General features: G+C 32.3%; 13 protein-coding genes and 1 non-coding gene across 14 annotated transcripts; 6 read left to right on the top strand and 8 right to left on the bottom strand. All coding sequences in view use genetic code 12, as the record gives it.

The window, feature by feature from the left end:
* Positions 1-228: 228 nt before the first annotated feature.
* On the top strand, positions 229-810 carry DFJ63DRAFT_312686 (uncharacterized protein; the record flags this gene model as incomplete). Its single annotated transcript, XM_064906020.1, has 1 exon — positions 229-810. The coding sequence occupies one exon, from the start codon at positions 229-231 to the stop codon at positions 808-810; it is 582 nt and encodes a 193-aa protein (XP_064762694.1).
* An 862-nt stretch (positions 811-1,672) lies between these two features.
* Positions 1,673-3,898, top strand: DFJ63DRAFT_312685 (ribosome dissociation factor GTPase; the record flags this gene model as incomplete). The annotated part of the gene is made up of 1 exon (XM_064906019.1): positions 1,673-3,898. One exon carries the CDS (start codon positions 1,673-1,675, stop codon positions 3,896-3,898), a length of 2,226 nt encoding a protein of 741 aa, XP_064762693.1.
* A 62-nt stretch (positions 3,899-3,960) lies between these two features.
* On the bottom strand, positions 3,961-5,004 carry UFE1 (Ufe1p; the record flags this gene model as incomplete). Its single annotated transcript, XM_064908123.1, has 1 exon — positions 3,961-5,004. One exon carries the CDS (start codon positions 5,002-5,004, stop codon positions 3,961-3,963), a length of 1,044 nt encoding a protein of 347 aa, XP_064762692.1.
* A 115-nt stretch (positions 5,005-5,119) lies between these two features.
* On the bottom strand, positions 5,120-6,278 carry DFJ63DRAFT_114867 (uncharacterized protein). The gene has a single exon (XM_064903249.1). It carries the CDS (start codon positions 5,982-5,984, stop codon positions 5,235-5,237), a length of 750 nt encoding a protein of 249 aa, XP_064762691.1. The 5' UTR covers positions 5,985-6,278; the 3' UTR covers positions 5,120-5,234.
* Positions 6,279-6,572: 294 nt separating this feature from the next.
* DFJ63DRAFT_334898 (uncharacterized protein) lies at positions 6,573-7,190 on the top strand (the record flags this gene model as incomplete). The annotated part of the gene is made up of 1 exon (XM_064908122.1): positions 6,573-7,190. The coding sequence occupies one exon, from the start codon at positions 6,573-6,575 to the stop codon at positions 7,188-7,190; it is 618 nt and encodes a 205-aa protein (XP_064762690.1).
* A 282-nt stretch (positions 7,191-7,472) lies between these two features.
* Positions 7,473-12,141, top strand: SPT6 (chromatin-remodeling histone chaperone). The gene has a single exon (XM_064903250.1). The coding sequence runs from the start codon at positions 7,755-7,757 to the stop codon at positions 12,084-12,086; it is 4,332 nt and encodes a 1,443-aa protein (XP_064762689.1). The 5' UTR covers positions 7,473-7,754; the 3' UTR covers positions 12,087-12,141.
* A 54-nt stretch (positions 12,142-12,195) lies between these two features.
* On the bottom strand, positions 12,196-13,554 carry DFJ63DRAFT_334896 (uncharacterized protein; the record flags this gene model as incomplete). Its single annotated transcript, XM_064908121.1, has 1 exon — positions 12,196-13,554. One exon carries the CDS (start codon positions 13,552-13,554, stop codon positions 12,196-12,198), a length of 1,359 nt encoding a protein of 452 aa, XP_064762688.1.
* Positions 13,555-14,323: 769 nt separating this feature from the next.
* DFJ63DRAFT_114871 (uncharacterized protein) lies at positions 14,324-17,923 on the bottom strand. The gene has a single exon (XM_064903251.1). It carries the CDS (start codon positions 17,785-17,787, stop codon positions 14,572-14,574), a length of 3,216 nt encoding a protein of 1,071 aa, XP_064762687.1. The 5' UTR covers positions 17,788-17,923; the 3' UTR covers positions 14,324-14,571.
* DFJ63DRAFT_t77 lies at positions 14,336-14,418 on the top strand. Its single transcript has one exon. It is a non-coding gene; the product is annotated as a tRNA-Leu (tRNA).
* A 136-nt stretch (positions 17,924-18,059) lies between the features above and the next one.
* DFJ63DRAFT_312678 (uncharacterized protein) lies at positions 18,060-19,703 on the bottom strand (the record flags this gene model as incomplete). Its single annotated transcript, XM_064906018.1, has 1 exon — positions 18,060-19,703. One exon carries the CDS (start codon positions 19,701-19,703, stop codon positions 18,060-18,062), a length of 1,644 nt encoding a protein of 547 aa, XP_064762686.1.
* Positions 19,704-20,277: 574 nt separating this feature from the next.
* TIM9 (protein transporter) lies at positions 20,278-20,529 on the bottom strand (the record flags this gene model as incomplete). The annotated part of the gene is made up of 1 exon (XM_064904963.1): positions 20,278-20,529. One exon carries the CDS (start codon positions 20,527-20,529, stop codon positions 20,278-20,280), a length of 252 nt encoding a protein of 83 aa, XP_064762685.1.
* A 146-nt stretch (positions 20,530-20,675) lies between these two features.
* On the bottom strand, positions 20,676-22,353 carry DFJ63DRAFT_318472 (asparagine--tRNA ligase). Its single transcript, XM_064906946.1, has one exon. It carries the CDS (start codon positions 22,238-22,240, stop codon positions 20,768-20,770), a length of 1,473 nt encoding a protein of 490 aa, XP_064762684.1. The 5' UTR covers positions 22,241-22,353; the 3' UTR covers positions 20,676-20,767.
* A 55-nt stretch (positions 22,354-22,408) lies between these two features.
* On the top strand, positions 22,409-23,371 carry DFJ63DRAFT_334893 (histidinol-phosphatase; the record flags this gene model as incomplete). Its single annotated transcript, XM_064908120.1, has 1 exon — positions 22,409-23,371. The coding sequence occupies one exon, from the start codon at positions 22,409-22,411 to the stop codon at positions 23,369-23,371; it is 963 nt and encodes a 320-aa protein (XP_064762683.1).
* Positions 23,372-23,429: 58 nt separating this feature from the next.
* On the bottom strand, positions 23,430-25,487 carry DFJ63DRAFT_286460 (proline--tRNA ligase; the record flags this gene model as incomplete). The annotated part of the gene is made up of 1 exon (XM_064904973.1): positions 23,430-25,487. One exon carries the CDS (start codon positions 25,485-25,487, stop codon positions 23,430-23,432), a length of 2,058 nt encoding a protein of 685 aa, XP_064762682.1.
* Positions 25,488-25,846: the final 359 nt, after the last annotated feature.

Here is a 25,846-nt window from a genome sequence, read left to right as displayed (position 1 = left end):
TCCGAATAACCGTTTTGAATTATTTTATTAATAAGCTTTAGCTTCGTAACTTGATTATAAATAAATAATTTATTATTAACTATAGTAGTTAACTCTAATTGTATGGTGTAACCAAATAAGATTATAAAGTGTATATAAACCCCATGAATTGTGCTATGTTATAACCATAATTATTTGTAACTTCTTATAACTATAATTATAACTAACAACTAATAACTATAACTAATAATGAACTCAATTCAACAACTTCAAACTTTTCAAAGAAATTGGATGAACCAATTACCAACTTGTCAATCAACTACTTCAATGGCTATTAATTATTTAGATGATTCTAAATTATTAACGGAAAAGGAATTTAATATTACCAATTCTTCTATTCAACTGTTATTAATTAAAATCAATAAAGGACAATTAACTTCATTTGAAGTTTTAATATCATTCATTAAAAAATCATTATTATGTCAATCTATAAATAAAACTACTGGAAATGATTTCGATTATAGAACTATTGGGGATGCGATTTTAAGAGCTCAATATCTTGATTTCTATTATCAAAATTATGGTAAGACTTTAAGTAAATTCCATGGCTTACCCATTGGAACCAATCAATTATTAAAATATAAATCAATCTTAGGTTTAAATGAAAATAATAATGAAGGAATTGATGCTGGTATAATTGAAATTGATGGTTTGGATATTCAATTGAATTTAAGACAAAATCAATTACCAACTGGTTATAATTCAATCAATTCAAATACTTGTTATTCAAGAAGTTTCCAAGCTAGAGCTCCTTCTCAAGTTAAGATATAAAGTTATTATTATTTAACTTTCAATTTTATAGATTCTTTTAATTTGGTTTGGTTTTTAAAGAGCAGGTGGTCTCTTTAGTGGTGTTTCTTATTTATAATTTATTTACTTTATTTCTTCTTTATTTACTTTATACAAAATATATCTTTATACCCTTATTAAGTTATCCTAATTATTGTAGTTTATTATAGTTTATTGTAGTTGTAGTTGCAATTATAACTATTATAACTAAGTCGTGCGCCTTGTACCAAAAAAACCCTAATTAAGGTGAGGTGATCAGTACACATCTATTTTTTACAAAGCACGGTATAGTAACTCTATCATTTACATCTATAATACAAGCATTATATATCAAAACGATGGCATATGACGATGATGAAGACTATTACTCCGATGGAGGCATAGACGACGATGTCAATGGATTCAATGAAGACTCATTAACCAACGAAGAATACGATCAATTACATCTAAGTTTATCTCAATTGAAAACTACCTTACAAGATTATAATGATGAAATCCCTGAATTTGATTTAAAAGAAATCTTATATTACAATTATTATGAATTGGATCCTTCCATTAAAGAAGTCAAATCCAAGTTTAAGAAAAGTACGTATCCATTTTAACCTTTATCATGTCTTGGTCTTGGTCTTTGGTCTTGGTCTACCCTTAGGCAATTTGCTGCCATCTTTTTTTTTTTATAGTGGAGAGTCACGTTCTGATCAAAATGGCAGCACGAAAAACTCAACGAGTCATAACTATAATTATACTCTGATTGAACGCCATATCATTCAATTCAACCTAAGTTTATTCATATCTAGATGATAGGACAGACTATAATATAACATAAGCAAGAAATAGAATCAATATGTCGTTACAACAGGTTGATCCTCCAAGTCGATCTGGTGGTGGTGGAATGTCAAAACTAGCACAGTTGGCTCAAAAGAGAGCTTTACAGAATAATACCACCAGTAATGTCGATCAATCAGAACTGAATGATGAATCAGATATTACTCCAGTTAAGCCTGTGTCAAAGTTAAGTGCATTGGCTAGAGCAAGAGCTTCGAAAGCTAGTAATAATTCAAAGTCATTAGAGACTGATGGTAGTAATAAATCAATCGCTATTTTGGATCGATTACGATCTTCAACTAATACTAGTGCTCCTCCAACCATGAATTCTACACCGTTGGCTAGTTTGTTGACTAGTAAACGTGAAGGATTATCCATACGATCAAACTTGACTAAAAAAGTTAATCCTATACGACTTTCACCACCATCACCACCTCCACCAAAGACTCAAAACATTATGGTATCAGATAATGTTACGACTAAAGAGGAAGATACATCTGTTCAATTAACCTATGATGTATCTTTAGATAATAGTATCATTTCAACTAATCCAGTTAATTCCATTTCAAGCTTTTTATTCAAGCGGAAACTCTCATCATCTGAACACTTAGAAACAGAAGATATAGAACAAGATCAAATCAATTCAAAGAGAAGGCGACAAGATCAATTATTTTATCCAATTACTAACTTTGAAATTCAAAATTTAGAAAAATTAGAAAAAGTAAAACAAAACTTTACTCAACTTTCACCTGATGATAAAATTTTACAAGCTCAACATAATGCCTTTAATGATAATTTTCAAAATCTTAAAGTAACCAAACCTACCTCAACTGGAACCACTACTCCTCCAAAATCCGCTAGTAAATCAAGCAAATCTTTAAATATCGAATCAGAATTGGCATCTAATAAAACCTATGCCAAACCTCATAAATCATTCGTGGTGATAGGGCATGTCGATGCTGGTAAGTCGACATTAATGGGGCGTATGCTTTTAGATTATGGTATTGTTGATGCTAAAACAGTGGATAAATTAGTCAAAGAATCTATGAGAGTAGGTAAAGGATCGTTTGCATTAGCTTGGATTCTAGATCAAACTGAAGAAGAAAGAAGTCATGGTGTTACAGTTGATATTTGTGCTACTGATTTTGAAACTTCAACTACAAGATTCACAGCTATTGATGCTCCAGGTCATAAAGATTTCGTACCCCAAATGATTGGAGGTTTATCCCAAGCTGATTTAGGTCTCTTGGTGGTTGATTCTATTCAAGGTGAATTTGAAAGTGGATTCGCTATGGATGGTCAAACTAAAGAACATACCATTTTAGCTAAAAATTTAGGCATTGAAAAATTATGTATTGCCATTAATAAATTAGATAAAGAAGATTGGAGTGAAGATAGATTCAATCATATTAAATCTGAATTAACTGAATACTTAACTAGTGATGAAGTTCAATTCACTTCAGATCAACTTGATTTCATTCCAATTTCAGGATTGACCGGTAATAATGTGGTTAAACGTGATTCAACCATCGCATCATTTTCATGGTATAAAGGTCCTACCTTAGGGGAATATTTAGAAACGATTAAATTATCCACTAATCTTGATTCCAAACAATTAATCGATGAAGAATTCTTTTTAACCGTTAGTGATTCATATAAAGATAAAGGGGAATTAAAAGTAACCGGGAAAGTGATTAGTGGGATCATTCAATCAGGTGATTCTATCATATCATTACCTAGTGAAGTCAAATTACCTATTCAATCCCTTTATGTGGCTAATAAAAAGATGGATTTTGCTATTAATGGTGAAGTAGTACAATTAACTTTCAAAGCAAGTCAAGTTAGTAATGATAATGTGGATCCATTCAGAATAGGGGATTTAGTAGCTAAGGCCGATATTGTTGGTGGTGGTTCAATCAAATCATTAAAGAAGTTTACGGTATCGTTACATTTATTCAATATGGATAAACCTTTATTGGTGGGAATGCCATTTGTATTATTTAGAAATAATTGCCAAGTTCCAGCTAGAATAACGAAATTAATTGAAGTAACTTCAGCTCAAGGTAAAAAGAAAAAGAAGAATTTGTTACATCTTGTATCTAAACAAACTGCCATTGTTGAAGTTGAAATTGAAGGTTCTTCTTCATTACCATTAACTAAATACACTGATAATAAAACTCTTGGTAGAATCGTTATAAGAAGAGAAGGTGCCACCATTGGTGCCGGTACAGTGGTGGACTATTAAAAAACTGTCACTATAGATACTTCTTCTATTAAAAATTGTATATATTCACACACCTAACCTAATTAAAATGATATATAGTCAACAAATATTATTAAAAATCCTAGAACGAAACAAAGTGTAACCAACATATTTGCTCCTTTTTTATTCCTCGAAGTAGCTTTGGTTAATTGTTGATTACCCATTTTAACATCAATATGCATTTGAGAAGTATTATCAAGTAAAGTATTAATTTGTTCTTCTTGAGATTGTAATTTGAATGATAAATCATTTTGAATATTAATGATATCGATGATTGATTGTTGAACTTTCTGCACTTGTTTTAATTGATTTGTTTTCATCTTTAAGAACTCTTTACTTTCTAATTCTAATTCTTGTATTTGAGCCGTACTTAATTGTGAAGGTTGTGAAGATTGCTGTGATTCTTCTTCTTGTAATACGAATTCATTCTCTTGATTCTTACTCATTATGGAATCTAATGGAACCACTGTATCATTTAAATCAAAATCTCGAAGTTCATCTTCTTCTAAATTCTGGAAATTCAACAGATCAAGTTGTTTATTTCTTATTTGTCTCTTTTTTTGAATACTTTCAAAATTCTTATTAGTTTCACTTAAAGAAATCATTAAGAATTTCAAAATATGATTTCGATGTTGACTTATAGTTGATAAATACACTTCCTTATCAGATGGTTCACTATCACCAAACACATTATCGAACCATCCCTTCAGACTATCCAGGGATGACACTTTTGATTGACGTTGACTTTCATATGTTTCCAACACACTTAATTTCTGAAATAATTGACGAATCTCAGCATTGAATTGTTCATCAATAGCATCTTTATCAGCATTGGTTAAACCCTGGGGATTATTGGCATTCCTTACTTCATCATGTATGGCTAGATATTGGGATTTGACTTCTATGGTGAATTGATTTAATTTAGTTAATAAATCATAAAATTGAATACTCTCTTTGATGAATGTGTCCTTTACGATATAATTTAAGGGTTTTGATTCCTGTATTGAATTTCGGGATGATGATGGAATGGAAAGTTCAGATTGAACGATCTGAACACATTGATCGAATAATGGCGTTAGATCAGTCATATGGAATTGTGAAGGATAGTATTTATTATCAATTTGTATCAAAACATTGGTATTTTCATATATTTAAACCATAATGATTTTTCATAATTTTAGCGTACAGAAAAAAATACAAATGGTCAGTGAGGCTACCAAATTAAACTTTACTATACACTAAACATTTTGGATTATATACCTATATACCTATAAACCTTCTACCTATACACCATCTAGCTATATACTAAACACAAAGATCAACCATTAAGATATTCCACGACTTTGGTGATTTCAACTGCATCTAATCTGTTAGCTTCTTGGACTGGAACTGTTTTGGAATCATACAAGATATTCCATCTTCCTAAAAACTCTTTACCACTATCATTAGGTACTTTATAATTGAATTCTTTTCTATCTTCTGGAGATCCTTGAACATATTTTACATATTCTGGAACACCTGGAGTATAAATATTATCAGCAGCTATAAGAGTTCCTGGAGCAAGTAAATTCAAACTTTCTAATACTCTTAAATCAGGAACATATTTATCTTTCCAATGATCAATAAACACAAAATCAACTGATTTATATCCCTTTCCACTGCTTAATTTAGATTCAAATTCAACTAATGACTTTGCAGCAGGACCAACAATGATTTCCACTTTATCCAGTAAACCGGCAATATCAACCACCTGTCTTGCAATATTGGCGAATTCAGGATTTAATTCAAAACTATAATACTTGGCAGTATTATCATCAGGTGGTAATTCATTGGCAAATAATACGGCGGAATATCCGAAATAACCTCCTAATTCAATCATGGTCTTTGGTTTGACTTTTCTAATTTCATTAATGATGACTTCACCTTTGAGTGGACCCACATTCATATAATGATGTTTTTCAACATATTCATCAATTACTTTCAAGAGTTTGGGAGCATTACCTCTGATGGATTCAAGTTTAGGTAAAGCAAGTAAATAGTTAAGCAAGGCTTGTTCTTTTCCGACCATAATTAATGACGTTGTTGTTTAAGTATATGAGATTGAATGGTATAACAAACACACAAATATCAATTGAAATAATCTTAACAGAAATAGATTGCTTTGGATAATTATAAAATATTTGTAGAAGGAAAATCAGGGGGAGGGGATCTACCAGAGTATATATATATATAGTGATTGTTGAAGCCAGGCAATGAAATGGGGAGACCAATTCTTTACCACAATCGCACAATCAATCACTCACCAAAAAAAAAGTACGGGGAGAGAGGGCGTAGGGGGGAAACCATTTTCTGGTTAGGTTTCCAAGCTACCCCGATACTCGGATCGATAATTGTTGCTAATTTGTGATAAAGTTATCATATTCATCTTTTTAATTGTTAGTTCCTTGTTAGAGCCGTTTTATATCAATTAATAAAGTTATCAACTTCCGATTGAAGGATTTTATTCGGTTTTATCGCTGTATTTGATGGTTCGTAACTATGGCCATTTCGCAAGGACTCATTATACAAAAAAATAATTAGGGAGAGAAAAAATTATTAAAGAGCAAATTACTTAGTGGATAGAAGCTTACAAGTAGATATTATACACATTATCAAGATGACAACCACAAATGAGGCTCTATTAGATAAACTTTCAAGGATAAGAGAGTTGAAGAGTAAGAAGAATCAAGCGTTAGCTCAAGGTAAAAAGGATTTGGTGAAGAACTTTAGAGATCAAAAACTTGCATCATCACGTCAAGCAGAACTTAACTCTAATAATACTGAGAATCAAGAATCATCTTCTCCTAAATCATCCAAAGATAAAGATGATTCAGATAGTAGGAAAAGAGTACTACAGTATACTATTGAAGAATCAGAACTATGGGATAGGAAACAGAAACAACTCAAGAAGAATCAAAGGAAACATGGTTATCAAAATATGAATACCTTGGCAGAAAGCTCATACAATAAGGAAATTAAAGAGTTAGTGGTGGATAAGGATTCTTATAATTCACTGAAAGTAGATAATGATGATAAGTCTAATAAGAAATCAGTTCAACTTGTTAATCATAAACCATCAAAAGAAGCTGTCAATCAATTAGTACTGAATATAACACAATCAACTGATCGGAAATCATCTAAAAGAAACAACAAACAAGATGATGATACTTCTGGTTATATTAATGATAAGAATAAACAGTTCAATAAGAAGATAGATAGACAGTATGGTTCATGATTAAATGTTTATGCTAAAGTTCCAGTTACATTCACTTTTGGGGAACATCACTGTCATCACTATCGCCATCATTTAACATGAGACTCTAAGCAATGACACTAACAGATTCAATCACTAGATATCTACTAGTCACAGGTATATACATGGATACTATATAGAACCCAATTTTAATGATGTTATGATATATATATATAATAGTTGTAGATATTGATTGAAAAGTTCCTGTATATAACTAACGGTATCAGAAATTTACCCGGATATTCAACAGTTGAAGTTTTCCATGAAAAACAGAGAAATCAGTTTAAACTAAAACGTAACTATAGAGATATATATATATATATTGAATTTGTCATATTCACCTTATATTTGCTAGTCAAACCCTTTTGATCTAGCATATATTCCTTGTATATAATATCAAATAGGCTTAATCATTTAAAATTCAATTTTTGGTTGATTGCATAAGTCTATTATAGATTGAAACATTGAGTATAGATTCTAAATTTCCAATAGTTATATATATACCTTTGATCTTTAAATCTACCCCCAAATCAATCTAATCAAGTTATGGCAAGAGAGGAAGACGAGGAAAGAGAGATCCGTGATGATGTTTCTGACGATAACAACAACTCTGATGAAGAAGGTGATGATGCGTTAGATTCATCTGATGAAGAAGATGATGATGATGAAGAAGAAATTCAAAAAGTAAGAGAAGGTTTTATCGTTGATGATGAAGATGACGATGAAATTCAAACCAAAAGAAAGAAGAAACATAGAAAGAGAAAGAGAGATAAAGAAAGATCTACCAGAGATGTCGATGATGCTTTAGATGAAGATGATTTAGAGTTATTATTAGAAAATTCAGGTGTAAAACCAACTTCATCAACTTCAGGACAATTCAAACGTTTAAAGAGAGCCCAAGTGGAAGAAGTCGAAGAAGAAGAACCTCAAGAAGAAACGGTGCTGACTTCAAGGCGATCCGGTTTAAATAATATGTTTGATGATGAAGCTGGTGAAGAAGAAGATGTTGAAGATGAAGCAACTGGAGATGATAATCGTCGTAATATTCTTGATGAATTCGAAGACTTTATTGAAGAAGATGAACTTTCAGAAGATGATGAACAAACAAGACTTGAAAAGAGAACTCAACGTGAAAGAGCAAGATCTACCAGACCAAGAATTGATACTTCTAAATTATCTAGTGTTGATCGTGAAAGTTTACAACAATTATATGAAGTGTTCGGTGATGGTGCAGAATATGATTGGGCTTTACAAGCCCAAGAAGATGATGAAGAAAGACATGCCGAAGCAATGGAACCAACATCATTGGATGAAGTATTTGAACATGCTGAATTAAAGGAAAGAATGTTAACCCAAGAAGATAATGTAATTCGTATTATTGATATACCTGAAAGATTCCAAACTTATCGCGCCAATTTAAATTATATTAATTTAGAAGATGAAGAATTGGAACGTGAAAAGGTCTGGGTAGCAAATGCTTTATTCAGTGAAAAACAAAGTCTTTTCGCTGGTGATTTAGAAGCTCCATTTAAAGCTGCTGTAGGTCATGTGGTTGAATTTGTTTCCAAGAGTAATTATGAAGTTCCATTTATTTGGTCTCATAGAAGAGATTTCTTACTTCATTCTAGTGAAGTACAATATCTGGATGGTAGATCAGAAACTGAAGTTCATAAATTATTATTTGAAGATGATTTATGGAGAATTGTCCATTTGGATGTTGAATATCATTCCCTTTATGAAAAGAGATTAAATATCGAAAGAATAGTAGATGAATTACAACTTGATGATGATTTAGTTAGAGATATCAAATCTTTAGATACTATGGTTGCCGTTCAAGATATTTTTGATTATATTCATTTCACCTATTCTGCAGAAATCAGAGATCTTGCAAATAATCAAGAAGCTACTGCAAATGAAGAAAATCCAGAAGCACCAGTTAAAAATAGTAAAAAACATTCCAAATACGCCTTTTTCGAAAGAATAAGATCTAACGTATTGTATGATGCTGTAAAATCATTTGGTATAAGTGCCAAAGAATTCGGTGAAAATGTTCAAGATCAAAGTGCTAAGCAATTTTTAGTTCCTTATAGAATTCATGCCACTGATGATTCACAAGAAGCTCCAGGTGTTCTTGTTGAAAGAATTTGTGAAGATGAAGATGCTATGTTCAAAGACCATACTACTGCCAGAGATGCAGTATGTAGAACATTTGCTGAAGAAATATTCCATAATCCAAAAGTCAGACAAGAAGTCAGATCTACCTATAAGTCTTATGCTTCTATTAATGTATCGGTCACTGAAAAGGGTAAATCCATCATTGATAAACATAGTCCATATGCTGATATCAAATATGCTATAAATCGTTCTCCTGCTGATTTAGTTAGTAAACCTGATGTTTTATTAAGAATGCTTGAAGCTGAAGCTGCTGGTTTAATTGTCATTCAAGTTGATACTAAAGATTATGATAATTGGTTTCAATCTATTTTAAGTTGTTTGAGATCTGATGGTACATCTGAAATTTCAGATGAATGGAATGCCGAAAGAGAATATGCCTTAAGTTTAGCCTTCAAAAAGCTCAATAGTATGATTTCCCAAAATGCCAAGGAAGATCTTCGTAGAGAATGTGAACGTTTAATCGCTGCTGAAGTTCGTACCAGATTCTTAGGTAAAATCGATCAAGCTCCATTTACTCCATTTGGTTTCGATAAAGGTACCAAACCTAATGTATTAGCCTTATCATTTGGTAAAGGTGATTTTGATAGTGCTGTGGTTGGTGTGTTATTGAAAGAAAATGGTAAAATTGATGAATTTTTCAAATCTGAAAATAATCCAGCTAGAGATAGAGAAAATAAAGAACAATTCCAAGGTCAATTAAAAGAATTCTTTGATAAGAATTTGGAATTTGTTAAACCTGATGTCATCGTTGTTTCCGGTTATAATGCTAATTCTAAAAAATTATTTGATATTATTCAAGAATTTGTCGAAGAAGAAAGAATAACCGTTAATATCGATGATTTACCTGATGAATCAAATCCACCTTTAATATCTGTTATTTGGGGACAAGATGAAACAGCTAGATTGTATCAAAACTCAGAAAAGGCTTCTCAACAATTCCCAGACAGACCTTCTTTAATTAAATATTGTATTGGTTTAGCTCGTTATGTTCAAAATCCATTATTGGAATACGTTGCATTGGGTAATGATATTTTATCACTTACCTTTTATGAATACCAAACCTTGATTCCAAGAGATTTAATTTTGGAAGTTGTTGAATCAGCATTTGTCGATATTATCAATACAGTTGGTGTTGAAATAAATGAAGCTGTTCGTGATCCACATGTTGCTCAACTTGTTCCATATATTGCTGGTTTAGGTCCACGTAAAGCATCTGGTTTAATCAGAAATATTAATACTAAACTTGGTTCTACTTTAACTAATAGAAGTGAATTGATTGAAGCTGAACTTTCCACTGCTAATATCTTTATCAATTGTGCCTCTTTCTTAAATATTCCATATGATGAAAGTCTGAGTGCTGCAAGAGATCCATCAGTTGAATTATTAGATGCTACTAGAATTCATCCTGAAGATTATGATTTAGCTAAAAAGATGGCTTCAGATGCTCTTGATGTTGATGAAGAAGATCTTCCAGAAATCGATAATAATGGTGGTATCATCTATCAATTAATGCAAGAAGGTGCTAACAAATTAGATGAATTGAATTTAATCGCTTATGGTAAAGAATTAGAAACTAAATTTGATAAAAGAAAATTCGCCACTTTACAAATGATTAAAGAAGAACTTGTGAATAATTATGAAGAATTAAGACATGGTTTCCATACTTTGGACAATTTAGAAGTTTTCCAAATGCTTACTGGTGAAACTCCAGAAACATTCGGTAAGAATATTTTAGTTCCAGTTACAGTAATGAAAGTTGGTAAGAATTTCAGAGATGAATCTAGTTCTATCAAATGGGTAAAAGTCATTACTTCTTCTTTGATTCAAGCTAATATTGAAGAATATAAAATTCCAAGAGATATAGATCTTGATTTTGGTCAAATTATCCAAGCCGTTGTTCTTGAAGTTTTCTATGAAAGTTTCAGTGCCAGTTTAAGTTTACTTGAAGAAGATATTAGACGTGCTGGAATGCCCAAATTCAGAAAGGAAGAAGGGAAATGGGACTTCCGTGCTGAATCAGAAGATTTAAAACAAGAGCGTGCTAAAGAAAGAGCCAAACAAGCTAAATCTAGAGGTATCCAACATCCTCTTTATCATGATTTCAATTATAAACAAGCTGAAGAATTCTTAGCTCCAAAAAATATTGGTGATTGTATTATTCGTCCATCATCTAAAGGTGTTCAATATTTAACCATTACTTGGAAAGTTGCCAATAATTTATTCCAACATCTTTTAGTAAAAGATGGTTCTAGTGGTAAATATAAAGCTTATTATGTTGATAATAAAAAGTATGAAGATTTAGATCAATTAATTTTCCAACATATTCAAGCTATTGCTAGAAAGGTTAGAGAAATGATTAATCATCCTAAATTTAGAGAAGGTACTTTATCTGAAGTCAATGAATGGTTAGAATCTTATACTAAAGCCAATCCAAAGAATAGTGCATATGTGTTCTGTTTTGATCATAAAACTCCAGGTTCTTTCTTATTATTGTTCAAGGTTAACGCCAATTCACCAGTTATTACTTGGCATGTTAAGAGTGATGTTGAAGGTTATTCATTAAAGGGATTTCCATATCCTAATATGCTTAAATTATGTAATGGGTTTAAGCAAATGTACAAATCTGAAGCTTCAAAGGTTGGTGGAGCCGTTCAAAATAGTCGTCCACAGGTTGGAACTTATGGTGGTTATGGTGGCTATTAGTCAATCATTTGATTCTTCGATAGTATGTGTATATTGTTTCATTAACTTTTTTCTCAAAAAAAAACAAAATTTTGTATGTATAATAATAATAAATAAAAATTTAATTAAATTATTTAAGAGATCTAAATCCTATTCTTAATTTTGATCTAAAACTATCTCCATCAACGTAACATCCAATTAACCATCTATCACCTCCATTTGCATCAGAGAAACCATTTCTAGAATGTAATACTCTTCTATTATCAAAAATAACACAAGAATTCTCTGGCATTTTAATTTCATAGTGATTCTTTGGATCATTAATGAATTCTTCAAAAATAGCAAATCCTCTCAAGAAATCTTTGAATAACGTGGCTTCTGCTAATGCATCTGCTTGTTCTATATCTGAAAGACTTGAATTGTTTCCCGTAATACCGAATTCTAATGGTCCTTGGAAAGGTGGAGCATAATTGACTTCTTTGATAGATTGGAATGGAGACTTGGAGTCTCTTAATTCATTATCCTCTACTATTAAAGGTCTCTTGTAGAAGTAATGTTCATTGTTGTTGTCATAATGGTAAGTGATTGGAACTTTTGTGAGAGCGTAATAAGCATCGGGATCTACCATATGTACATGTTGGGCAGCTAAGAACGAATCACTAAAGATATTTTCACCTCCTTCCGTGGAGTTTTGGATGAAATGAAGTAATTGTAAACCAGGAGGAGATTCATAATATAATAAGTCCATATGTAATGGTAAAAATGTATTGGTGTTGGCAATATTCTTAGCATCTTCTTTTTCATTCTTCACTTCAAATAAAGTACCATAAAATGTCTTCTTAATATATCCAAATTTAGAAGCTAAGTCAGAGATTGGATAAGTGGAGAAATTTTCTTCACTTACAGGTACATCATGAGTCACGTCGGGCATTTCATTTATGAATGCAAATCCAAACTTGTTTAAAGTTTGAACTACTTTGAAAAATTCTTGATCACTTTTCACATATGAAGGATAACTAGACCATAATTCATCAAGATTCTTGGTAATTAAACTTTCATCCCATAGAAGTCTCTCTTTATCGAAAAACTTACCTGTATGATGATTTTCCTTTTGAGCAAATTTGGTTAAGAATTGTTCTGAATACTCTGATTTATGAATCTTTCCATTTTGATTCCATTCAATTATCAATTTTTCAGTATTAGTTTTATCATCAACTTGTATGGATGGAATACCATTGATTTTCAAGTTTTTGGATATTTCAGCGGTGGTAAATAACTTTTGCCTTGAGAAGGGATCGACTGATCTTGGACTTTGACAAGAATCTCTCATGAATACATTGTTAAACTGAACCACTTTATCATTTTCAAACTTGATAGATACAGAACTGTTATCATAATTCACAACTTGTAGTTTCGACAGAAGACAACGAACAGAAGCTTGTGTCGCTCTGTTGACAACCTTTGTCCCTATTGGTCTAATTGAAAGCATTTGATGCTGAGTTTCACTCAGAAAAGACCTCTTAGGTGTAGGAAGGGATGTTGATCTTTTAAATGAATAAATCGACTCTGAATCAGATATTGACTTTTTATCGTGTTTTTTTTATCGGCACATTTTATTTTTTTGTGGGGCAAGTTCCCTCGGGAACTCGTAAAATTGCCGAGTTCCACTTTTTGCAATACAAATGCTTGTCATACGTTTAATACACGTTTATCTATAGGCCTGGATTTTACATACTATTATAAGTGTGGTCTAAACAGAACCAATCGTCTATACGAAATGTTAATTTCGTAACTTTAATAAATAACAATTTGTAACAATAAATGGTTTAATTATGATTTCGCAACAAAGTATTCTATATCCGTATGAACCTAATAAAATTGTTTAATATAGGCGGTTTCGACATTTAAATCATATCAGCAACTTATACAACAAAATCTGAAGAACCATAAACAACTGAATTGTTTCGTTTAGCCATTTCTAAACGTTGACCAGTAAAATTGACTGGTAAAGAAACAGGAAAAACAGCAAGCGCTACCAAAATCCCTCATTTTTTAGCTTTCTAACTTTTGACTCTGTTACCTGACACAGATTAATTAAATGGATTAATATTGGTTTTGTAGGTACAAAACCATCATATATTACCATGAGATCACTTTAAACCTTCAAATTAACCTGAATAATGCCACTTATTTCAATTTTTATGATAAAAAATCTTGACTCAAATCAACACGCTATGTTTAACATTCGCGCGAAACTGAGCTAGGAATTGGGTACTCTGGCCGAGCTGGTCTAAGGCGCCAGGGTAAGGTCCTGGTCTCTTCGGAGGCGCGAGTTCGAATCTCGCGGGTATCATTATACACACCAGCAATTCCTTTAAACACAACCAAATTTTTTTTGCATTCTCTGGTATCTACAATGATTAGATATCTCTATTTTAACAAGGTATATACTTTTGATATTACTATTATGATTAGCATGTATTGGGTATATAGTCTATTTTTTTATCTATTCTTCCTCTTCTTCTTCATCATCATCTTCGTCAGACGATTCTTCTGTTTCGCTACCAGTTTCATCTTCTGATAATGATTCATCTTCTTCACTACCTACGTCACTTGATTCTTCATTTTCACCAGAACTTGATTTTTCAGTAATGATTTCTTCCTTTTGAACACTATATCCTTCCTTACTGAAGAAATCAGTTAATTCTTCCAGTTTTCCTGAAGGTACACTAGCAAACACAACCGATTGATCAGCATTGAAAAGGGGTTGAAAATATTTCTTTAATGCATAAAGAATATCATCCTTTCCAAGTTTATTCAACTTTGTAAGGAAATATTTAATATAATTTGGTCCTCTTCTCTTAAACAAATTATCACTAATCTTGCTAAATGCAGCATCATAACTATTAGATTCACCATTAGCTAATTCATTTACAATAGCAGCAACGGCATTTTCAATACTTAAACCATCAATGTCAGTTTCACCAGTGGAGAATTTATCAACAATCGATTTGGCAGTTGTCCATGCTTGTTCAGCATCAGCTCCACGATATATACAGAATGTTAAATAACCAGTTTCTAAATTTCTTCTAATACTAGCTCCATAAGCTAAACCAGTACCTCTAATACCTCTCCAAAATGGTCCTTCTACTGCAGTTAAGAATTCAGTAGTTAAGGCAATCTTAAAAATATCTTCATTTAAATAATCAGTTGGAATTGGGGTAGATGAAACTAAATGAATCGAATCAGCAGCTGGAATAACAATAAGAGTAGCTGAATTTTGACATTTTTGACCTAATTCAGAATGATATTGATGTGAATGAGGTAAATCAATAAATGCATCGGGTTTATACACAAATTTATCAACTTTTGATTCTTCTTCGATATAAGTATCAACAAATTCGGACCATGAAGATACTGGGGAAGCAACTTCTTCAATATTACCTAATACAAATACCTTAGTATTATCTAAATGGAATAATTGATCTCTTAAAGCTCTCAAATCCTTTTCAATTAAATCAAACTTTCCATCATTGATTTGGGTTAAAATATCTTTATAGAACTGTTCAGATTCAATAGAATCATGAGCTTTCCTTACTGAGTTTTCATTGAATAAATGTCTATATTGCGAAGAATACATCATAAGTTCTCCATTTCTCTTCTTATCAGGTAACGAATTAATCACTTTTTCAACAATGATCTTAACTCTTGATTCTTCAAATTTAGTGAATTTGGTAATTTTCAATAACCAATCGATTGCTTTTGAATATTTTAAAGTTTCAAATTTAACTTTAATACTAATCAATTCTAAAAATTGATTTTCAAATCCATTATCTAAATGAAATTCAATCAAATCATCATTTAATTCAGAAACAACTTGATCATAAGGAACATATGTTCCATCTGGTAATTCAATTGATAATGAAAAAAGTTCTTCAACAATAGATAAATAACTTAATAAACGTGGTTCAACCCTGGCAGCAGAAAATAATAAATTAATAGTAGTGAATTTTGATTTAAAATCTTCATAATGGATGAAAAGTGGGAAATCTTCCCTTGGTAAATCATGTTTCAAAATATCATGGATCTTTCCTTCAGTAATATATTTACTTGAATCAACAGGGACAATTCCTTTTTCATATCCTGCTTTATATGATTTAGTCTCGATAAATGCAATTTTTGATGGATCTGGCTTTTCAAAGGCGGTTAATAAAGAATCAGGAATTGCAATATCATTCTTTTCTTGAGCATGTTTAAGTTGCTTACCCAAGTTTGCTAACCCATCTTCACCATATTTCTCTTTTATATCTTTAGAGAACTTTTTCTTACCTTTTTTAATGGATTGATTTAATTTAGATGATGGTATACCAATGACAGTGGCAGATTTATTTTCAACAAGCTCCTTGTGGATAAACTTGGACCATTCTTCAGCAGTCCATTCTAATAAAATATCATATTCATTCAAGTCCTTACACCACTTTCTTAAATCGGTTCCATCTGGATTTCCGTATATGAAATCAGATATGGCCACATTGGAAAACATTGATGCCGACTTTTCAGTACTTGAAATATATTTCAAACGTTGTTGTTTAATGACTTGTCTTAAATATTGGACGTCTAAATTCTCTGGATTGGTTTGTTCTAAGATTAATTGCTTAATTTTGGAATCAACTTCATGAAGTTTTTCATTTGGAATACCACTAACAGTGAAGTTAATGGTTGTTCTTATATAATCATCAGTAGTATAATCAATATCAGTAGCAAGGGGATTTTCAATCTCTACTAAATATTTATTCAATAATGAAATTGGACTATTAGTGAAATAGGCTCCAACCATATCAAGACCCATATTGGCAACTAAATCATCACCTTTTGGACCAATCCAGGAAATTATCAATTCACCCATGGATTCATCATTATCTGGGAACTCAATTTCAGTAATCAAATCAACATTCAAAGGAGGATCAATTTTAGAATCCACAAATGGTCTTGTTTTTGGTTGGTCTTCAATAGAAGGTAAATCTTTATCAAACCTTTCCATTATTTCTAATAATTCATCTTCATCAACTGAACCAGTAATTATAACACATAAGTTCGATGGTCTATACATTAATGAATGGAAATCTTTGATACTATCATTGGTTAATACTCTAAGTTCTGAAGTTAAACCCCCAGTTTCAGATGAATAACCTGATTTAGGAGCATAAAGGGATTGTTGCATTTTTAAGTAAGTGATAAACCAAGATTGATTTTCAATGCCTTGCATTTCACTGAATACCACCCCTTTTTCCTTACCTTCACCATCAATATGATAAACTTCTGTAAGACATGCTTCATCAGTTAAAGTAGGAAATAATAAATGATCCAAGTAAACAGGCAATAAGCTTTTGAACCCATCCCAACCAGCACTTGTCAAAGTATAAACAGTCTGATCAACTGATGTCCAAGCATTAGTAGATGAATATAATCTGTTACCTAAATTGTCTAATAAGCCCTTGTATGGATATTTCTTTGATCCCATAAAGATCAAATGTTCAAGAGTATGTGGACTTCCTGAATTATCTTCAATTTCAGTAGCAACGGCAAAATAACCATTGACGATAGGAGATGGTTGATTTATATAGGTTATTTGAAGACCTGATCTAGTAGAACGCCATTTGGTAATCTTGGAAGGAGCATAATCCACTTCGAAGGAAATCTGCTTAACGAAGCTTGATACCATTCTTATGTGTTTAAACTGTTTTATAGATGAAAAATGATAAATTTTATAACAATGATGATACTTCTTTCAGAAAGCTTCTTGTTAGCCTATTCTTGATATATCTACTTTAACGATAGTATAGATATGAACAGGTTCCAAGTGCTTATGATGGTAAAAGATCTCTCATTAGATTTTTTACTGCTTACATTTTTCAGTGATATTTTTTTTAGGGTTACTTAGCCACAAAACTAATTTTGCATTTTTGATATATAATACATAAAACATCTTTACACTTATTTAATATCCAGTTCTGCTTCTTCGAACATTTTGAAAATGTCACTAACTTCATTCTTCATTATTATGGTGAGACGAACTAATTCTTCGTCTGATTTATTGTACATTACACAATTGGCAAACATTAACATGATATCTCGTTCCAATTCTTTGATCAGTTGATATTCTGGGGGATCACTCTTCAGTTTCACACCCTTTAATATTCCCTTTAAGTCCTTTGGAAAATGAATGATATCATAATAATCATGAGCATCTCGCTTATTTACTGCTTGTAAAAATGGGGAAGAAAATCTATGAGCTTGAATTGAGGTAATCAAGTTGATTGCAATATGTTGGAAACGTTTGTGTTGAGCCGAAGCAGCCGCTGCTGGAGATAGTGATCTCTTACGGAAATTATGAGATTTGGTTTCTTCAACTTCTTCTTCTTCTTCCTCTTCTTCAGCTTCATCTCCAACTTCGTTTTCTTCATCTTCTTGTTCCACATCGTTTTCTGCTTTGGTAACTTCTTGATCTTCTTCTACAAATTCTACCTTTTCTTCTTCTTCTTCTTCTTCTTCTTTGTCTTCTTCAACAGCGTCCTCTTTAACTTCAACTTCATCTTCAGCTGGAATTTCACTTTCTTTTACTTCAACTGGTGGTTCTATTTCCTCTGCAGCCTCTTCATCCTGTTTCTTTTCATCGTCAATGTCCACAACTTGCTCTTCTTCTTGTTCTTCTTCCTCCTCTTCTTCTTCTGCCTCTATTTCGGGTTTATGATCATCAACTTCCACTTTGGTCGGTTCCTGCTCAACAGTTTCTACCTCGATTGTCTCTTTATCACCCTCTGTATCAACTATATCAAGTTGTATATCTTCATCATCAACATCATTCTTTGATTCGGAGGATTCTGTCTCATTACCAAGCTCAGTTGCTTCAGCTTCAGAATCCTTGATAATACTTGAATCATCATGTTCAACCTGTTCTTCACTCTTGTCTGCTTCATCTGCTTTTATTGCACTGTCTTCTTCGGCTATTTCTATTTCATCTTCTTTTTCTTCTACTTTATCACTGTCATCGGTTTCTTTGGAAATGATTTCATCATTTTCTTTACTGATTTCTTCTTCGATAGGTTGATCTTGAACATCCTCGTCTTCTTTAGTAGGTACATTTGTAGCACTTTCAGGTTCTTTCATTTCCACATCGGCAGACTCAACTGATGATGGTTGTACATCTTTATTTTCAGCCGCAACAGCTGCTTCATTAGCTTTATTACGAGCCAGTAACTCACTAATGCTCTTGACTAATTGTTTTGAATAGATGAAAGTTGAAGTCGCTACTATATTCTTCAATAATGTTTCGTATGTGTTTGGAATAGCTTCTATGATTAAACTATCATTACTAACTTCAACAAACTTTGTGAAATGTCCAGCACCTAACACTTTGATAACAGTGTCCTTACTTATATGTTCTGCTTCTACTCCATCGGTGCTATATCTCTTTAGATATATATTTGATAATTTATGAAAGTCCTCGATAAACGAGTTAAGGCTAAAGCTAGCACGATAATTATTGAATTCACCGGTATATGACTTCAATGTACGATTTATAGTAGAAGCCACTAGAACTGAACATAGTTCTTGACTTATTAGCTTTGCCTCGGCCATGAAAACCTAGTTACAATGGATACTTGGAGAGTAGTGATTGATCTGTTGATCTATATAATTCTTTCCTTCGTTAAATTGTTTTCAATTCTCTCACTAAATTTTTTTTCCTGCCATGTCCCTCAACGATCCCCTCTCTCCCTACGCTCCCTACAAAAAAAGTTACAACGAGAATTTATGGTAATAAATAATTGAAAATTTATAAAGCTTTGACTATGTACATATTTACAGAACATAATGATATACTACTATGAATTGAATGTTAACCAATGTCCTTCATCATATACAGCATACACATATTTCCTGATTTGTGTTTAAATGTTTTATTTTTTTAATATTTCTTCCCTGCTTAATTTTTATTTCTCTCGTTGTAGTGGCAATGTCTTGAAGGCAACTGTGCTTAAATATGTCAATATATACAATAACAGAATTGATATAATATCACCAGGATCAACCGTACATGACCAAACCATCTTAACGTTTTTGCATGTTTTGCATTAATAAAGCACTAGAAAGTTATATGTTAGTATTCAGTACATTTGAGTCATTTAATGCATATTATTAGCATCTCTCATCTCTAAAACGTTGATACATACTTTTGTTCTTGGAATCTTTGACCAATACGTTCACTATGTTTTAAGAACTTTTCAGAACATTTGGCTAAACATGAGTTTTCCTTAGTGGTTAAGTTAGCAGAAGTGAAATCATTAACACAATCATCGAAACATCTTGATACTAAATTAGAGTACAAGTTCATGAAATCTTTCATTTGTTTTTGTTCAACAATAGTTTGGAACTCTTGTTGTTCCTTGATATTTAATTGATCCATCTTGATATGATATATATGTTAAAGTTCTTAATAAGTCTAGTTAATCAATGAAAGAACTACTATTTCATAGTAATGCTTTCCAGTTTTTTGTTCAATTCAGAGAGCAATGGAGAAACCAGAAAAAAAAAAAAAAATTTCGAAAAATATTCGATTACGTAATAAATTGCAAAATAGGCTATTTTATTTACATGAATTTGATCTATTTATACTAATACAAGGTCTATTTACAAGAGTAAGATCAACATGAGCAGCTTTGAGAGACCCTTGGGAATGGGATCACATCCTTGACATTGTCCATCGATGATAAATAAGCTACTAACCTTTCAAATCCCATTCCAAAACCACCATGTGGGACAGTTCCATTTTGTCTAGTGGAAAGATACCATTCTATTTCATCTTTATTCATGTCTTTTTCTTCGATATCTTCAAGTAGTTTTTGATAATTATGTTCTCTTAAGGATCCTCCTATTAATTCACCTATTTCTGGAAGAATGAGATCAAAACAAGCTACTGTAGGCTTGTCTTCAGAATATGAGTTAGATGTTAACATATAGAATGGCTTTTCAGCCTTTGGATAATCAGTTATGAAGACAGGAGACTTGTAATATTCACCAGCTAACCATTTCTCATGAGGAGTTTGGATCGAGTCACCCCAAGTAAGTCTATTTTTCAGACGGCCCTTATTCATTACTCTATTGATAATTTCAATGGCTTCTGTATATGTAATCGAGGGCCATTCTTTTTCAGTCAAAATCGAATCCCATCTTTGTTTCATTTTCTCAGCTTCTTCTCTACTGAATCTAGAATTGATCAAATCAATACCATTTCCTGGTGAATCATCATTTGAATCTTTTACAGCCTGAGTAACATATCTTATCATTTCTTCAGTGAATCTAGTCAATTGATTAAGTTCAGTTATATAACACATTTCAGCTTCTAACATCCAGAATTCACTCAAGTGTCTATTAGTATTTGATACTTCTGCTCTAAAACAAGGAGTCAAAGTCCATGCTCGGTTTAAGCTTAGGGTAAGTACTTCTAAATGAAGTTGAGTAGATACAGTCAAGAAAGCACTCTTACCAAAGAAGAAGTCTTCTGGCTCCTTTTGTGAATCATTCAACTTCGTAAGTGATTCAATTCTGAATTGTTCACCTGCACCTTCACAATCAGATGATGTAACTATAGGTGGTGAAACTTTTATAAATTGACGACCATTAAAAAATTCCATAAATTTCGATTCAAGAAAACTTCTAAATCTTAAAATTGATGCAAGGGTGGATGTTCTATGTCTTAACGTGGGCAATTGACGTAAATTCTGCATAGTGGTATTCTTCTTTTGAATTGGATACGTTTCAGGTACATCTCCTATTATAGCTATATCATGACTTTGATCATCAATATTATAAACAAGCTCATATGGTTGAGTACCTTTAGATTCTATCCATGATCCTTTAATGTTAACACTTTGGCCGAGCTTTAACTGTAGTTTGGGAAGCACTTCATCTGGTTTCTTTATAACAACAGCCAAGTTTGAATGAGATGAACCATCACTTACATCTATGAATCCAGCTGTTTTCCCATGTCGAATTGATTTAATATGACCCAGAGCAGTTATCAAGCTCTCGACTTGGGGAGGATTTGATAATAATTCCTTGATAGTAGGCTTTAAGGTAGACAAATACCTACTACTTTGCCTTATAATACCTCTCATGGAGTGTTGCGTGTAACTATGAAGTTGTCTTTAATGGTAATAGTTTGATTTTTCATAACCACTAATATTTTTCGTTTGATATTGTAAGCGCAAAAATTCAGTGACTCAATTTTCATTTATGACAGCTTTTGAATCACATCATCACTATTCAAGCATTGAACTTCAACCATGGTTCATTCCCATCATTCACACAGTGGAGACTATGTATCTCATGCCGTAGATTCCTTAGACTCCATTGTGGAATTAGCATCAAAGAAGGGGTTTAAGATCTTTTGTTTGACTGAACATATGCCTCGATTAGATGCTAAATTCTTATATCCTGAAGAATTAGATAAGAACTATACAACTCGAGAACTTGACAATGATTTTGAAAGATATTTGGTCCATGCCAGTAAGATAAAGAAGGAGTACAATAGCAAAGATGGTCTTAAAATATTAATAGGGTTTGAAGTTGAAGGTATTGATGAAGATCATATAGCGTTTGCTCAGAAAATACTAAAGAATAATCCCATCATAGATATGTGTGTTGGATCAGTTCACAATGTACATCAGATACCAATTGATTTCGATAGAGAGAAGTGGATTGAAGCCAGAAATGTAACAAAGGAAAAAACAACAAGAGCATTATATCGTGACTATTTTGAATTGCAAGGTAAAGTTATTACTAGTTTGAAACCTCCAGTGGTGGGACATTTTGATTTAATACGGTTATTTGAAGATCTTGAAGAAGTTGATTCAACTACGGGCAAGAAAATAAAAGATATCGATTTAAAATCAGACTGGCCAGAAGTATGGGATATCGTTATAAAAAACATTGAAGAAATAAAAAGTTATGGTGGGTTAATAGAGGTTAACTCAGCTGCTTTACGTAAAGGATGGAGTACACCATATCCTAAGAAAGATATTGCAGATGCTATAATATCCCATGGTGATGGTAGATTCTGTCTTTCAGATGATTCTCATGGATTGAAACAAGTTGGATTAAACTTCCATAAAACCTGGAATTATTTAAAGAATGATTTATCATTAGAATATATTTATCATTTAGATCTTGATGAACATGGTAAAACTATAGTGATGAAAGAAGCCATCTCCACGTTAGATGAATCTACATTTTGGAAACAAGAATAATCATTAAATAGTGCGTTTATAGACTTTATTCTAAACAAAAATTAAACTATCTACAAAATCAGTAAGATCTACCGAACATACAGTAAGTGACAGCTTTCTTATCACATCTGACACATTTTTGATCAGCTTTTAAAGCTGGTTGTGCGTCTGGAATACACAATGATTTAGCACCCATAGATGGAGCCTTTTCATCAACGTCTTCATCTTCTCCATCATCTTTTTTGGAAGAAGCATCTTTAATTTCATCTTCACAATCAGCATCACCACACCATGGAGCAAGTATAACGTTCTTAGCGTTTAAGGTTGGAACGAAATCTTTCCAATCTTCAACAATAACACGATGAGTGTCGAAATCTTTACGAGCTTTTTCTAATAATCCAACTTGCATTTCTTGTAATATTTCAGCAATTCTTGATTCTAATTCACCTAATTTAACAGTGTATTTTTGATTATTGTCACGTCTTACGGCAGTAACTTGCTCTTGGGCTAAATCTTTTGGACCGAATTCTAAACGTAATGGAGTACCCTTTAATTCCCAATCAGCGAATTTCCAACCAGAAGTGTATATGTCTCTGAAATCAGAAGTAGCTCTGATACCAGCATGTTTCAATCTCTTTTCAATGTCAGCAGCACCACCATTGATAGCAGTTCTATCTGCTTCACTGGAGTTCTTAGTGACACCAACTGGGATTACCACAGCTTGAGTTTGAGCAACTCTTGGTGGTAAGACTAAACCTTTATTATCAGAATGAGTCATAACCATAACACCAATGACTCTAGTAGATAAACCCCAAGAATTTTGATAAGCGAAAACCTTTGGTTTATCAGAACCATCTGGGTTTTCTACAGCAATATTGAACATCTTGGAGAAGTTTTGACCTAAATGATGAGAAGTAGCACCTTGAATACCTCTACCAGTAGCAGCAATAAAACCTTCAACAGTAGTAGTATAATCACCACCAGCGAATTTTTCATTTTCAGTTTTTTTACCTTTGACAACTGGAACAGCCAATAATTCTTCATAAATTCTAGCATATAAGTCTAAGATTTGAGTAACTTCAGTAGTAGCTTCATCTTTGGTTAAATGAGCAGTATGACCTTCTTGCCATAAGAATTCTCTTGTTCTTAAAAATGGTTGAGGATGTTTAAATTCCCATCTAACAACAGAATTCCATTGATTTAATTTCAATGGTAAATCTCTATGGGATCTAATCCATTTGGCATAGTATGGATACATAACAGTTTCAGAAGTTGGTCTAATAGCAATATGTTCGTCTAATTCAGAACTACCAGCTCTAGTAACCCAAGCAACTTCAGGAGCAAAACCTTCAATATGATCTTTTTCCTTTTCTAAAACCTTAGCAGAAACGAACATTGGGAAATAAGAGTTTTGAACTCCTAATTTTTTAATTTCAATATTGAACCAATCTTGAATTTCTTCCCATACAGCATAAGAGTTTGGTCTTAAAATATAACAACCAGAAACATCATAATAGTCAAGCATTTCCCCCTTGACTACAACTTGAGAATACCAATTTGAAAAATCTTTAGCCTTATCAACAGTGATACCAATTAATTTAGCATCTTCTAATTTGGCAGCTTCTTTTTCCTTTTTCAATTGATCCTTTTTAGAATCACCAGCTGGAGCTGGTGATGCTTCCTTTACAACTTCAGCTGAAAAATCAGTTTCAATCAATTCAATCCCAGTTTGTTTCAAGAACCCTTTGATTTGACCGGCAGTAAGTTGAGCCTTTTCTGACACAGTTGAAATTTCTAAGATTTCATCATCATTAGCCGATGCGATCTTTTGATCAAGAACAATCTTAATCTTTCCAGCTAAACTTTTATCAAAATGAGCAATGGAAACTTCTTGGGAACTAACGTTAAAGAATTCTTGAATTAAATCATCTTTAGCCAATCTTGGTTCTTTGACACCTGCAGCCTTAGCAATAGCTCCAGATGGAGTTTGAGTTGAATGTAAGGCAAAGACTACGACAGGGACTGGAACGGCAGTTTTGGCAGTTTTTGGTTTGAAAATCACAGTTTTGGTTGGTAAAGCATTTTCATCAGAGACAGTAGCCAATGATAAAGCTGCTAAAGTGGAATGTAAAGCCATTGTGTTGATGTAATTCGATATTACCTATAATATACCACTCAATCTTCTCTTTTTCAATATCTCTAAATTGAGTCAGATTTAAATTTGTCTAAAAACTGCAAAAAGTTTTTTTTTTGGTCGTCGTTGGGATATTTACAGTTTAAGGATTGGTATCAATTTTACTTAGCGTCCCAAATATTTGAGTACACTTACAGACGAAAAAAAAAATGTGTTGTAACAGGATTGAGGTTTTTCAAAAGAGTCATAAGAGATCAGATTGATATATCAAGTGATTCTTTATACTAAATCAATTATACAATGTCAACAGTCTACGTCAACGAAAAGAGTGGTGTTGATGGTTCCGACGTGGTTGGAACTGA

Source organism: Scheffersomyces coipomensis (assembly GCF_036884675.1).
Source record: "Scheffersomyces coipomensis strain NRRL Y-17651 chromosome Unknown DFJ63scaffold_3, whole genome shotgun sequence".
In the NCBI taxonomy this organism is placed as follows: Eukaryota; Fungi; Ascomycota; class Pichiomycetes; order Serinales; family Debaryomycetaceae; genus Scheffersomyces; species Scheffersomyces coipomensis.
Note: the sequence above shows the minus strand (reverse complement) of the source record. Positions and strands in the feature narration are given on the sequence as shown.